At 51.0% G+C, this 15,260-nt stretch overlaps 2 protein-coding genes across 2 annotated transcripts in view; both read right to left on the bottom strand.

Moving 5' to 3' along the window:
• Nucleotides 1–12,666, bottom strand: part of LOC142259219 (uncharacterized) — a 35,815-nt gene extending 23,149 nt beyond the window's left edge. The window contains exons 1-2 of the mRNA XM_075331709.1: nt 12,580–12,666; nt 12,292–12,382 (exon numbers count right to left, since the gene is read on the bottom strand). The gene's annotated coding sequence lies outside the window, so the exon portion shown is untranslated. The remainder of the gene's footprint in view (nt 1–12,291; nt 12,383–12,579) is intronic.
• Nucleotides 12,667–12,743: 77 nt separating this feature from the next.
• On the bottom strand, nt 12,744–13,465 carry LOC142259248 (gastrula zinc finger protein XlCGF66.1-like). The gene is made up of 3 exons (XM_075331729.1): nt 13,275–13,465; nt 12,966–13,145; nt 12,744–12,884 (listed from the first exon to the last, which is right to left on the bottom strand). Exons 1-3 carry the CDS (start codon nt 13,350–13,352, stop codon nt 12,744–12,746), a joined length of 399 nt encoding a protein of 132 aa, XP_075187844.1. The 5' UTR covers nt 13,353–13,465.
• Nucleotides 13,466–15,260: the final 1,795 nt, after the last annotated feature.

The raw sequence follows: 15,260 nt of genomic DNA on the forward strand, positions 1-15,260 counted from the left end.
CTCAGATGCACACTCACACTCAGACTCACACTCACATGCACACTCACACTCAGACTCACACTCACATGCACACTCACACTCAGACTCACACTCACACTCAGACTCACACTCACATGCACACTCACACTCAGACTCACACTCACATGCACACTCACACTCAGACTCACACTCACATGCACACTCACACTCACACTCAGACTCACACTCACATGCACACTCACACTCACACTCAGACTCACACTCACATGCACACTCACACTCAGACTCACACTCAGACTCACACTCACATGCACACTCACACTCAGACTCACACTCACATGCACACTCACACTCAGACTCACACTCACATGCACACTCACACTCAGACTCACCCTCAGACTCACACTCACATGCACACTCAGACTCACACTCACATGCACACTCACACTCACATGCACACTCACACTCACACTCAAACTCACACTCACACTCACATGCACACTCACACTCAGACTCACACTCACATGCACACTCACACTCAGACTCACACTCACACTCACATGCACACTCACACTCAGACTCACACTCACATGCACACTCAGACTCACATGCACACTCACACTCAGACTCACACTCACATGCACACTCAGACTCACACTCACATGCACACTCAGACTCAGACTCACACTCACATGCACACTCACACTCAGACTCACACTCACATGCACACTCAGACTCACACTCACATGCACACTCACACTCAGACTCACACTCACATGCACACTCACACTCACATGCACACTCACACTCACACTCACATGCACACTCACACTCACATGCACACTCACACTCACATGCACACTCAGACTCACACTCAGACTCACACTCACATGCACACTCAGACTCACACTCAGACTCACACTCAGACTCACACTCAGACTCACACTCACACTCACATCAGATCGCATCCACGTCCTGCAGCGGCAGAACACACACACCTCACACACACATCAGATCGCATCCACGTCCTGCAGCGGCGGAACACACACACCTCACACACACATAAGAACAGACACACACACACACACATCAGATCACACTCACTCTCACACACACCTCACATCGCATCCACACACTCACAACATCCCGTGATATCGCTTGCTTCTCGGCGGCGATACTGTGCTGTGAGCTTCCAGGACCTGCTGGAGGATCACATGGCCGGAAGCATGTGGTATCTCCGGATGTTGTGAGTGTGTCAGCGCGTATGTGCGATATCGTCAGTGTGTGTGTGTATGCGATCGGATGTGTGTGAGTGTGTGTGAGTGTATGTGATCGGATGTGTGTGAGTGTATGCGATCGGATGTGTGTGAGTGTGTGTGTGTGTGTGTGAGTGTATGCGATCGGATCTGTGAGTGTCGGCAGAGGAGCACGGCGTGCAGCACAGCTGCTGGGACCGCCCACCGGTGGGCACAGGGAGAAGTGGGGTGTGTGTGTGAGTGTATGCGATCATATGTGTGCGTGTTTACTGTCTGATGTGTGACTGTGGAGCACGATGGGGGGTGCACAGCATGGGGGATGTAGCACGATGGGGAGTGCGCAGCATGGGGGATGGAGCACGATGGGGAGTGTGCAGCATGGGGGATGGAGCACGATGGGGAGTGCGCAGCATGGGGGATGGAGCACGATGGGGGGTGCGCAGCATGGGGGATGGAGCACGATGGGGGTGCGCAGCATGGGGGATGGAGCACGATGGGGAGTGCGCAGCATGGGGGATGGAGCACGATGGGGTGTGCGCAGCATGGGGGATGGAGCACGATGGGGGGTGCGCAGCATGGGGGATGGAGCACGATGGGGAGTGTGCAGCATGGGGGATGGAGCACGATGGGGAGTGCGCAGCATGGGGGATGGAGCACGATGGGGAGTGCGCAGCATGGGGGATGGAGCACGATGGGGAGTGCGCAGCATGGGGGATGGAGCATGATGGAGAATGCGTAGCATGGGGGATGGAGTACGATGGGGAGTGCGCAGCATGGAGGATGGAGCACGTTTGGGAGTGCGCAGCATGGGGGATGGAGCATGATGGGGAATGCGTAGCATGGGGGATGGAGCACGATGGGGAGTGCGCAGCATGGGAGATGGAGCATGATGGGGGGTGCGCAGCATGGGGGATGGAGCACGATGGGGAGTGTGCAGCATGGGGGATGGAGCACGATGGGGAGTGCGCAGCATGGGGGATGGAGCACGATGGGGAGTGCGCAGCATGGGGGATGGAGCACATTTGGGAGTGCGCAGCATGGGGGATGGAGCACGATGAGGAATGCGCAGCATGGGGGATGGAGCACGATTGGGAATGCGCAGCATGGGGGATGGAGCACGATGGGGAATGCGCAGCATGGAGGATGGAGCACAATGGGGAGTGGGGATGGAGCACGATGGGGGGTGCGCAGCATGGGGGATGGAGCATGATGGGGGGTGCACAGCATGGGAGATGGAGCACGATGGGGGGTGGACCACGATGGGGGGTGCACACCTCCCCCCAAAAACACACACACACACACTGCCACACACGCACTGCACAACACACCACACACACACTGGGAACCACAAACACCACCCTACACAGACACCCACACACACAGACAACGCCGCAGACACACAACACTCAACACACAAACACCGCGGCACACACAAATATACGCACATACCGCACAACACACACATTGCACAAAACATACCTCCCCCCAAAACACACACACACATACACAACGATACAGACACACAGCGCTCCACAAATAACGACACACAACGCAAGACACAAACAACACCGCTCTCACCCCCCGCTACACCCAGACAACACCCAGAACATGTACAGCCCCTACACAAACACTTGGTAACTACACACAACAACATCTATATATATATATATAACAAAAATCATACATTAACTACACAATACGTAAATTCTAGAATACCCGATGCGTAGAATCGGGCCACCTTCTAGTATATATATATATATATATATATATATATATATATATATATATATATATATATATATATATATATAGATATATATAGATATATATATATATATATAATCTATATATATCTATATATATATATATATATATATATATATATATATATATATATATATATATATATATATATACACACACACACCAACGTACAGACCCCTGTTTAGTCGTTTTGAGGATGCTTATTCCTAATTATCGTTAACATTGCTGTGCAGTGAGTGTGCTCACACTAAGTCCCAGCCCGCTGGTGGTGCGCATGCGCCGGTCTCCGCTCCTTACACTTCCTGATGCACGCCTCACGTGGTCATTGTGTGTCACGCTGTGTCCTAGCGCGCGCATCTAAGGAAGTTATTTAACAAAGGCAAGCGGCGACCGCCCCATGCGCCGACGTCACTATGTCATGTGACAGGGGCGTTTTCGGAGGCTTGTCTAAATCGCCTCTGCCATTGGCTGCTCTACTATCTTAAATACCCAGACATCTCCCCACCCTGACACGCCCCTTTTGAAGAAGCAAGGCGAACACGACGTCAGGGGTGGTGGAGAGCTCACCCAGGTGACCCTCTCTTAAGGTATATTGTTCTTTTTCCTGCACTATTCAGTGTGATGTCCAGGTTATTAGGAATATGCGTTATTGTTGACAGCTAGTACGCATTTATCTAGACTTATAGTACATATGGGATGTGTACCGCCCTGAGAGGGGCCCGGCCGCTTCCTCCGCTTGCTCGGGCCGAGCCGCTCAAGGTCCGGGCTTGGGTTGTTGGTGGCACGAGCGCCTCTGGACCGGGGGGCCACGTCGCTCTGTTAGAGGGGAGAGGTAGCGGGGTGGTGGTGGTGTGGGACGAGGCGCGCAGCCGGGGAGGGCCGCGCTGTCGTCCAACAGGTCGTGACGCCACCCACGGGTCGTGGTGACGGGATGCACCACCGCTGCGGCTGGGGTGAAGGCGGGCTCATCCGGGTTCGGTATCGCGGCTGCAGCCTAGATGTTAGCCCCTCCGTGGGTAGGGGCGGTGTGTCCCGGGGCCCCGGAGCGGTCGGGGACTGGAGCGCTGATGTTGTTGTTGGGGTGCAGGGTGCTGTGCCGCGGTGTAGTGTCGTGCCCGGATGGCACTTGTGTACTCACGATTGATTCACACTCAGAGTCACTGGTAAACCAAAGTTCGGATGTGGTCGGTTCCCGCGGCTGGCTGCTGATGTCCCCTGTGGGGTTGATGGTGGCCTTTTTTCCCGTGCACCTATGGATGTTGTGTTTCGGCCCCCCTGCCTGAGCAGTGGTGGCCCGCTCCCCGGCGTTGAGCTGCCGGAGGAGCCCTCAGTTGCCCGCAGGCGCTGGCCCATCGGGTGTTTGGCCCTTGGCGGTGGCGCTCACCCGGTCTTGGTGGGCTTTTGCCTTCTTTCGGGACTCTGGGTGTGGATGAACCCGTGAGGTCCAGCCAGCAATCAGTTAATTTGCCTATACTCAGTGGCTTCTAAGCTAGGACGGGGTCTGAGTACCCGGTTTCTGGTGCTCCGGTACACGGCTGACTCCCCGGTTCGGGATCGGCGGGCTCCAACCCAGGCCTGGTCCGTACGGTTCCGCCGGTTGCTGTACCGGTACTCCTGCAGACGGCCACCACCGTCTGCCTGCCTGATGTTTCCAAAGGGGCCCAGGCTCCTACCCGGGTCCCTGACAGCTGCTCGACTACCACTCACTGTCAACTTAAAACTTATCTGTTTGAACTTCCTGCCCCAGGACAGTAGTCTCCTCGGTGGGCGTGCCTTTCCACCTGACTCCGCCCACCTGGTGTGCTCTACTGGCCCTGAGGGAGGAATCAGGTCTCCCTTTCGGGTGCCATGTGTGTGACCTCACAGGGGATGGGGGGTGTGTGTGTATGTGGTTGATGTAATTACCTGTGACACCTGGGATCCAGGGCGTCACATATATATCTATTACCGTCTGTTTTCAGTTGCCTGCCGCATGGCTGTCAGCATTGGAGTGCTGTACCATCCTCCCATCAAGGCAGAAACCAGTACCACTGTGAATCAGTATTTTTCATGCACACTGTGGACAGTTATATTACATATTGTATGTTATTGATCGGTGGATGCTATAGCCCCAATATTATCTAGTTGCAGCTATAGATACGGAAAGCTGATTAGTCATACAGAATTGCTTATGTAGAAATTTGGTATCTTACCATGGGAAATTCTGCATTGTGAAAAAGCATTGACAACAGACTGCTAGTATCTCTAAAAGTAACTGTATTCAATTATATTCATTCATAACTGGGCTGCCATTTGTTGGCTGGCATGGTGGCGATGTTGTAATAAAATGATTGGGTTTATACGTGTCCCATAAATAAACAAATAAATATACACTGTCTCTGTTGCCAACCAACAATGGCTGTATACAGTGACATATGCCTGTGAATTTATTCTTGTATTTTTGAGGGTTATCAATTGGGGATGATGTGCTCCACTTTGTGGGTTTTCCCTGTTTTTAAATGTTTATGAAGTTGCATTAATAAAGTTTTAAATAATAATAAATTATTATATTATAATTAATAAAGTACTTTTAAAAAATTTGCGATATATACGCTTCTCACTTCATACCTGAACATTATGGTGCTCAGGTTGTTGTTTTGATCAGTTTTGAAGTGTGTGTTTACTTTGGACAATTGACATTTAAGTCTACTCTCTGGAGCCTGCACTTCCATCTCCTCTTATGGTGCAGCCTCCCCTCCTCCTGGGGGGCAAGGGGGGCAACTCAGCCATGATGGGAGGTAGGGGCCTTGTCTGTTATACAGCGGCCTTTCTGCTCTGCTGCAGATGTAGCTGGTGGGTGGAGACTCCTTTCTAGCTCTAAGACACAGACATCCTCTGCGCGGCTTTTGCAGAGGTGATGAATCCTCCCTCCTGCACGTCCCTAACAGGTGAGGGAAGGGGCCCATGTCAGCTCAACATAATCATATGCATTCAGCTGATCTTGGCCCCTGCTTTTCCTGTTAGTATTAAAGCTGCCACCGACAAAGGAAATTCCCATGTGTTTTCCGGCCCTCAGGGCCCCAATGTGGCTGCACCATGGTATGTCTGTCACTGAATCTTGTAGTTATGATGCCTTTTAATTGTGAACAAAAATGAAATAAATGATATTACAAAGCAAGCTTTCCAGACTACTTAGATCTCTTCTAGTGATGAGCGAGTACTAAAAAGCTCGGGTGCTCGAAGCTCGGGCCGAGCCTCCCAAGATACTCGTGTACTCGGGCCGAGCAACGAGCCCAATGTTATCCTATGGGAGACCCGAGTATTTTTGTGAAATGACCCCCCGGCAGCATGGAGAAACCCTAAAAATGGCACAAAAGTCTCAGAAGAGTGCTCAAATGACATGGCAACAGCATGGGGAAGACCCCTTGAAGCATTTATCACTCAAAAGTCACAGCTGTGAACAATTTTGTCCGCGTTTCACGCCATTTTTACGGACTCACCAGAAAATCTTCCAAAATGACCCCAAAATGATTTTTCATGGCAGAAATGTTAAGGGCACATACCCAATAGTGAGACAGACCTGGTGTATGTTACTTTTTGAGATTAATACATGAAAGATTTTACGTGAAAACATTGTGTGGCACTCCGATGTCCCTGAGAAGAGACGTACATGAAGGCCTCTTGAGTCTAATATGCCCATTTTGAGGAAGTGAGTCTTTGTAGTATTTTCCTTTGCCAGGGCAGTCCAAAATTGTGAGGTTCACCAATGCCCCTGCATAGAGACGTGCATGAGGGCCTGTAAACTTGAAGTGCCCATTGTAAGGAAGTGGGTCTATTGTAGTATAGCCCTTTGGCAGGGCAGCCAAAAATTGGGAGGCTCCACGTTGTCCCTGGATAGAGACGTGCATGATGGCCTGTAAACCTGAAGTGCCCATTGTAAGGAAGTGGGTCTATTGTAGTATAGCCCTTTGGCAGGGCAGCCAAAAATTGAGAGGCTCCACGTTGTCCCTGGGTAGAGACGTGCATGAGGCCTCAAAACATTAAGTGTCAATTGTCAGGAAGTGGGTGTATTATAGTATAGCCCTTAGGCAGGGCAGCCAAAAATTGGGAGGCTCCACGTTGTCCCTGGATAGAGACGTGCATGAGGGCCTCAAAACATTAAGTGTCAATTGTCAGGAAGTGGGTGTATTATAGTATAGCCCTTAGGCAGGGCAGCCAAAAATTGGGAGGCTCCACGTTGTCCCTGGGTTGAGACGTGCATGAGGGCCTGTGAACTTGAAGTGCCCATTGTAAGGAAGTGGGTCTATTGTAGTATAGCCCTTTGGCAGGGCAGCCAAAAATTGAGAGGCTCCACATTGTCCCTGGATAGAGACGTGCATGAGGGCCTCAAAACATTGTTCCCATTGCAAAGGAGCGGGTCTCCTGTCGTTGTAATGTCCATTCTGCAAAGAATGGGCGAAAAAATTTACCACTGGGGGTATACCTGAAACAAAGGCCTAAGTATTGCAATTTGTAACGGTCATCATGGTGGCGCATGAGGAGAAGGAGGAGCAGTCCAGCGATTATCCAAAGTCCAGAAGTGTGTACCCATGGGTGAGTGGAGGTACATGGCAAACTTTAAATTCCGCTCTCATTTGCTGGTGGTGTGGTGAAGTCTGGCCCAATCCAACCCTTGTTCATCTTGATCAGAGTCAGCCTGTCAGCATTTTCAGTTGACAGGCGGGTGCGTTTATCTGTAATGATTCCACCTGCGGCACTAAAAACACGCTCTGACAAAACGCTAGCGGCAGGGCAGGCCAGGACTTCCAAGGCGTAGAGAGCCAATTCATGCCACGTGTCCAGCTTGGATACCCAATAATTGTAAGGCACAGAGGAATGTCGGAGTACAGTTGTTCGATCTGCAAGGTACTCCTTCAGCATCTGGGCAAACTTAGGATTTCTTGTGGCACTACCCCGCACCTCAGGGGCTGTGGTACGTGAGGGGCTGAGAAAACTGTCCCACATCTTAAAGACTGTTCCCCTACCTCTGGCGGATTGGACTTGTGCCTCTCTCGGCTGTACGCCTCGGTTGTCCACTGATTCCTGACCTATGCCGCTAGCGTTTTGTGAGGGGAATGCTTTGCCTACTTCCGTGACTATGGCCTTCCGGAACTGCTGCATTTTGGTTGACCTCTCCTCCACGGGAATAAGAGACAAAAAGTTCTCCTTGTAGCGTGGGTCTAACAGTGTTACCAACCAGTAATGATTGTCGGCCAAGATGTTCTTAACGCGAGGGTCACGAGACAGGCAGCTTACCATAAAGTCAGCCATGTGCGCCAGACTCTTAACAGCCAGGACTTCAGTAGCCTGACCAACAAGATGACTGAACATGCTGTCCTCCTCCTCCTCCTCCTCCTCCTCATCTACCCTGTCCTCTGGCCAGCCACGCTGAACCGAGGATATGACTGGTGTGCATGTCATATCCTCAATTTGGCCGGAGAGTTGCTCCATGTCTTCATCCTCCTCCTCGTCATAGTCCTCCACTGCACGTTGTGATGAGACGAGGCTGGGCTGTGTGTTATCACCCACACAAACTACTGTTTCTTGCTGCAACTCATCGCGCTCCGCCTGCAATGCATCATGTTTGTTTTTCAGCAGAGACCGTTTTAGAAGGCAGAGTAGCGGTATGGTGACGCTAATAATGGCGTCATCACCACTCACCATCTTGGTGGAGTCCTCAAAGTTTTGGAGGATGGTACATAGGTCTGACATCCATCTCCACTCCTCAGGTGTTATGTGTGGAGTTTGACCCATTTCCCGACGGCTTAGGTGATGCAGGTACTCAACAACTGCCCTCTTCTGCTCACATATCCTGACCAACATGTGCAGAGTTGAATTCCAACGCGTGGGGACATCACACACCAGTCTGTGAGCCGGAAGATGCAAACGGCGCTGAAAGCCGGCAAGGCCGGCTGAAGCAGTAGGTGACTTTCGAAAATGTGCAGACAGGCGGCGAACTTTTACCAGCAGATCAGACAGCTCTGGGTATGACTTTATAAACCGCTGAACCACGAGGTTGAGCACATGGGCCACGCATGGAACATGTGTCAGCTGGCCTCGCCTCAAAGCCGCCACCAGGTTCCGGCCATTGTCACACACGACCTTTCCTGGCTTTAGGTTCAGAGGTGTGAGCCAGTGATCTGCCTGCTGTTTCAGAGCTGTCCACACCTCTTCTGCATTGTGGGGTTTGTCACCGATGCAGATTAGCTTCAGCACAGCCTGTTGCCGCTTCGCCGAGGCAGTGCTGCAGTGCTTCCAGCTTGGGACTGGTGTGGAGGGTACAGTGGATGAGGATGCGCAGGAGGAGGAGGAGGCTGAAGAGCATGACATTCCTGAGCTGTAGAGTGTGGGTGAAACACTGACTGAGGTAGGGCCTGCAAACCTTGGTGTGGGAAGGACGTGTTCCGTCCCTCGCTCAGACTGGGTCCCAGCTTCCACAATATTAACCCAGTGTGCCGTCAACGAGATGTAGCGGCCTTGCCCACAAGCACTTGTCCACGTGTCTGTGGTTAGGTGGACCTTGGGTGAAACAGCGTTGTTCAGGGCACGTGTGATGTTTTGTGACACGTGGTTATGCAACGCGGGGACGGCACACCGGGAGAAATAGTGGCGGCTGGGGACCGAGTAACGTGGGACAGCTGCCGCCATCAGGTCGCGGAATGCTTCTGTCTCCACCAGCCTAAAAGGCAACATTTCCAGCGCAAGCAGTCGCGAAATGTTAGCATTTAGAACTGTGGCATGTGGGGTGTTGGCAGTGTATTTGCGCCTGCGTTCAAAGGTTTGCTGAATGGATAACTGAACGCTGCGCTGGGACAAGGACGTGCTTGATGATGGTGTTCTTTCTGCGTAGGCAACTGCAGGTGCAGGAGTGGAGGAGGCTTGTTCGCAGGCAGCATGGACAGGGGATTGGCTCGCATGCACAACCAGCGAAGACGTACCAGTGACATCAGCAAGCACTGCTCCTCGACTCTGTTGTACTTCCCACAAAGTCGGGTGCTTGGCTGACATGTGCCTGATCATGCTGGTGGTGGTCAGGCTGCTAGTTTTGGTACCCCTGCTGATGCTGGCACGGCAGGTGTTGCAAATGGCCTTTTTAGAATCATCTGGAGCCAACTTAAAAAACTGCCAGACTCGGGAAGACCTAACATTTGTACAGGCACCTTGTGTCGTCGTGTTGTTCCGGGGAACGGTTGCCTGACTTCTGCCTGGGGCCACCACCCTGCTTCTTACTGCCTGTTGTGATGCTACGCCTCCCTCCCCCTGTGCACTGCTGTCCTCGCTCTGCATATCCTCCTGCCAGGTTGGGTCAGTTACTGGATCATCCACCACGTCGTCTTCCTCTTCCGCACCCTGCTCCTCCTCCTGACTTCCTGACAATTGTGTCTCATCATCGTCCACCACTTGTTGAGACACGTTGCCAACTTCGTGAGAACGTGGCTGCTCAAATATTTGGCCATCTGTACAGATGATCTCCTCATGACCCACTTCAATATGAGCTGGCGAGAGGCCAGAATGTGTGAATGGAAACGTGAACAGCTCTTCCGAGTGTCCAAGTGTGGGATCATTAATGTCCGAGGAGGACGTGTACTCAGCCTGGTGGTAGGAAGGAGGATCAGGTTCAGAAATGCGCGGTGCAGTATCACGGCTACTGACACTTGACCGTGTGGAAGACAGAGTGTTTGTGGTGGTGCCAATCTGACTGGAAGCATTATCTGCTATCCAACTAACAACCTGTTGACACTGGTCTTGGTTCAAGAGCGGTGTACTGCTGCGGTCCCCAAGAATTTGGGACAGGACGTGCAAGCGACTAGATGTGGCCCTTTGTTGTGGCGAAATTAGAGCTTGCCCACGACCTCGGCCTCTGCCTGCACCACCATCACGTCCACTTCCTTGTTCCTTGCCAATACCCTTGCGCATTTTGCAATGCTGTGCTGACGTGTATTCACTACTTGTGCGTTATATCAAAGTTTGTGGAAATTGCACACAAGTGCACCTGTACGCTGCCACCGACAGGCACACACGTGCAGTTTTAAAAACCAAGCACGGACGCACTAAGAACCTAACAGGTTTTTTTGGGGAGCGACAATTACAGACAAGTCAGACACTATCTGGACTGTTTTAGACTGTATACACCAGCCCCAGATATGATGAAGGCTGGTATACGGTCACCACTAGGAATGGCTATATATACCCTGCCTGCCTGCCTGCCTGCCTGCCTGTATACTGGTACAATAGTCCTGACAAGGACTCTTCTGGTCACTACCCTGTATTCAGACCTGGCTATACCCTGCTTGTATATAGCAACAATAGTCCTGAGAAGGACTCTGCTACTGTACTCCGACCTGGCTATACCCTGCCTGCCTGTATACAACTAGAATAGTCCTGAGAAGGACTTTTGGTCACACTGTTTGCAGCCCTGCAACTGAAAAAGCTATAAAGGGCCGCAAAGCTTTCCCTGAATCAGCGACTCTCCCTGCACTGACTGTCTGGATAGCTGTGAGCAGAGCACAGCGCGCCGGCCGGTATAAAGGCTCGGTCACGCTGTCCAGGCCGGCCAATCACTGCAATTCCACAACTAACAGGGCTGTGGCATTGCAGTGGTCTGCCAGCCAATCCCTGCATGAGGGCTGGCTCTCAAAAGAGCGCCAACATGCAGAAATGAAGACCACGAGTACAGCACGAGTATCGCGAGATTACTCGGTCCCCGCCGAGTAGACCGAGTACAGTGATACTCGTGCGAGTACCGAGTAGTAACAAGCATGCTCGCTCATCACTAATCTCTTCATCAACTACAAGATTATTATTTGGTTTCTCCCACTGAGAACAATCAATCTTTATTCACCTGGAGAACACGGCACCAAACTAAGAATCTACGACGTCACCAGCATCATTACCCTCCGCTTTCTCTTAGGGGTCCACCATACAGATTAGATTCTTCTTCTTCCCATGATTTTCTAAGTTGTCTGCACATTCTACGTACACTGTCATTTGGCTTAACAGATTAGAGATCTGGGCAGCTAAGGGTCAATGTCTTCTAATTTCAGGGGATAGAGTGGATCCTACCTGTAAGATCTGGCTGATACAGATCTCACTCCAACAGAAGGGCGTCCAATGCACAAAATAATGGGGACAGTTTTGGGTGGAGGAGCATGTGGGGGTCTAGCAGCAGAATGGTGACCATTTCCTATGGCCGGACTATAACCCTGATAAAGCAGCCACAGCCGGTGACTGAGAAGAATCTGTGACTTCTCTGCATATAGTGGTCACTACTCACCTGGGCGGTTATCTGTAGGAATCTCCTCTTTACTCCGCTCATCAACCCTCACATATGTCTCTGTAGTATTAATATGGGGCAGATCTTCACCCTGAAACAAATATTGTAAAAGTCACAGACAGATGGAGAAGTCCCATCTATGATCAGCTCTAATCCTGCCATCTCCACCGCTCTCATTACACAAGTATAACACATATAATACTGGAGGATAAAACAAGACTGAGCACAAGACCTTCACAGCCGTCTACACATCATAGGGAGATTTCATGGCCCCTTCTCTCCATCTACCTGATGATCCTGAGGAACATCGGGATCTTCTTGTTTACAGTCCTGTGGGAGAAGAGGACGGGGACATCTCTCTGCTGTTGTCCTCTTACTGGATAGACCTGGAGGAGACACATACAGGGACTGAATTCATTCCTTACATACAGATAATTATAGGCCGTGTGTATTTAGTCCTGACTATTACCTGGTGATGTGAGGGGCTGGGGAACCTCCATCATGACGTCCTTGTACAGATCTTTGTGTCCTTCTAAATACTCCCACTCCTCCATGGAGAAATAGACGGTGACGTCCTGACACCTTATAGGAACCTGACACATACAATGATACCGTCACCCCCGATCCCTTCATAGCGTTACTGTATAATGTCCCAGCATTCCCAGCAGTGTCACCTCTCCAGTCAGCAGCTCAATCATCTTGTAGGTGAGTTCTAGGATCTTCTGGTCATTGATGTCCTCATGTATCGGGGGGTGAGGTGGAGGCCCCGTGATTGAGCTCAGGGGTCTTCCCCCTCCCTCAGACACAGGGGCCTGACAGCGCTCACTAGAGGTCTTCTTCACTACTGTGTAATCCTGGTTATGGAGAGACACAGTAATAAATCTCACTCCAGACATTTCCAGAGTCCTCACCTCTCCAGTTCTGTCCATCTGTTATTCCCATAGATAAGAATGATGTAATGTGACGTCATCAGAATCTCTCACCTCTCCAGTAAGCCGGAAGAGGATCTCTAGGGTGAGGTGTAATATCCTCTCCGCCATCTTGTCCCTGTCCATATCCATCCTTCACGGGGCAATCAGGAGGATTCTCTTCTATAGAGCGATTGTTCTCCCCCAGCATCTAATGTGTATGGAGCCTGAGCCCAGTAATGGGGAATCTCCACACACCTCCACCTGCAGAGCCGCACACTAGATATATGGCTGCTCTGTGCTTCCAGGACCTGTGATGATGTCACATGGAGGGGAGGAGTCAGGGTCACATGATCAGCTGTTCCATGTACGGTGGAGGCTTAATCCAAGAGGGCTACAGGACCTGTGGTGATGTCATGCCCATGTGAGGGAATGATATCACAAGAAGGGGCGGGGCTTCTTTCAGTGCAGACTGAGCTGATAGACTGAGGGGCTGCAGATTGGAGCTGTTTTCTTTGCTTACATAGGACTTAAGGGGGCTTTACACGCAGCGATATCGCTAGCAAGCGTACCCGCCTCCGTTGTTTGTGCGTCGACTCACGGGCAAATCGCTGCCCGTGGTGCACAATATTGTTAGACCTCGTCACACATATTTACCTGCCTAGCGACGTCGCTGTGACCGGCAAACCGCCTCCTTTCTAAGGGAACGGTTTGTGTGGCATCACAGCGGCGTCACTAAGCAGCCGCCCACTTCCTTCCTTCCTCATTACCGGCGGCCGCAGGTAAGCTGTAGTTCGTCATTCCCGAGGTGTCACACAGAGCGATGTGTGCTGCCTTGGGAACAACAAACAACCTGCATCCTCAACAATCAACGATTTTTTGAAAAAGAACGACATGTCAACGATGGACGATTTGGTGAGTATTTTCCATCGTTAACGGCCGCTCGTTGGTGTCACACACAACGACGTCGCTAACGATGCCGGATGTACGTCACAGAATCCGTGACCCCGGCGGTATATCGTTAGATACGTCGTTGCGTGTAACTGGCCCTTTAATGTGGGCGATCTGAGGAGATGTTCTGTGTTTTAGGGGCACAGATGAGTGGATGTTCCTACAGGGGGGCTGCTACTTGTAAAGGGATGAATATCCTCTCATCTCAGCTGAAGACTTTGCCTCTTTCTTCAAGCAGAAGATTGACAACAGCAGAGCAAGCTTTGGCCCACAATCCCCACAGCCCCTCATCATAGCCACTCAGCTCTTTTCTTCCAAATCCAGCTTCTCCCCCATGACAGAAGATCATCTTTCCACTCTACTCTCAAGATCACATCTAACCACCTGTGTACTTGACCTCATCCCCAATATCACCACAGTCCTTATCCCAGCCCTAACCCATCTCTTAAACCTATCACTATCAACTGGTGTATTGCCTTCATGCTTTAAACATGCTTCAATCACACCCATCCTTAAAAAGCCCTCCCTTGACCCATCCTCTGTGTCTAGCTACCACCCCATATCCCTTCTCCCCTATGCCTCAAAACTACTGGAATAGCATATCCATCTTGAACTGTCCTCATACCTCTCCCCCTGCTCCCTCTTTGAACAGCTACAATCTGGCATCCGACCGCATGACTCTACTGAAACTGCCCTAACTAAAGTCACTAATGACCTATTAACTGCCAAAGCCAAGCAAAACGAGGCCTCGGGGGCCCACCGGAGGATTCTCCAGTGCTTAGATAGGTTGAAGCAGCGTCGGACTGGCCTATCACTAACAACTGGTGTATTCCCTTCATGATTTAAACATGCCTCCATCACACCCATCCTCAAAAAGCCCTCCCTTGACCCTTCCTCTGTGTCAAATTATCGCCCCATATCACTTCTTCCTTATGCCTCAAAACTACTGGAACAGCATGTCCATCTTGAACTGCCTTCGTACCTCTCTTCCTGCTCCCTCTTTGACCGGTTACAATCTGGCTTCCGACTCCATCATTCCACTGAAACTGCCCTAACCAAAGTCACTAACGACCTACTAACCGCAAAATCCATTGGACACTACTCTTTCCT

The sequence above is a fragment of the Anomaloglossus baeobatrachus genome (assembly GCF_048569485.1).
Source record: "Anomaloglossus baeobatrachus isolate aAnoBae1 chromosome 5 unlocalized genomic scaffold, aAnoBae1.hap1 SUPER_5_unloc_4, whole genome shotgun sequence".
NCBI classification, from domain to species: domain Eukaryota; kingdom Metazoa; phylum Chordata; class Amphibia; order Anura; family Aromobatidae; genus Anomaloglossus; species Anomaloglossus baeobatrachus.

Bases quoted from the DNA above. Each gene is read 5' to 3' on its own strand.
- LOC142259248 (XM_075331729.1), bottom strand. From the start codon at position 13,352: ATGGATATGGACAGGGACAAGATGGCGGAGAGGATATTACACCTCACC. The intron at 13,146-13,274 runs GTGAGAGATTCT...CTCCATAACCAG, and splicing joins TCTTCCGGCTTACTGGAGAG to GATTACACAGTAGTGAAGAA. The intron at 12,885-12,965 runs GTGACACTGCTG...TGTATGTGTCAG, and splicing joins TTGAGCTGCTGACTGGAGAG to GTTCCTATAAGGTGTCAGGA.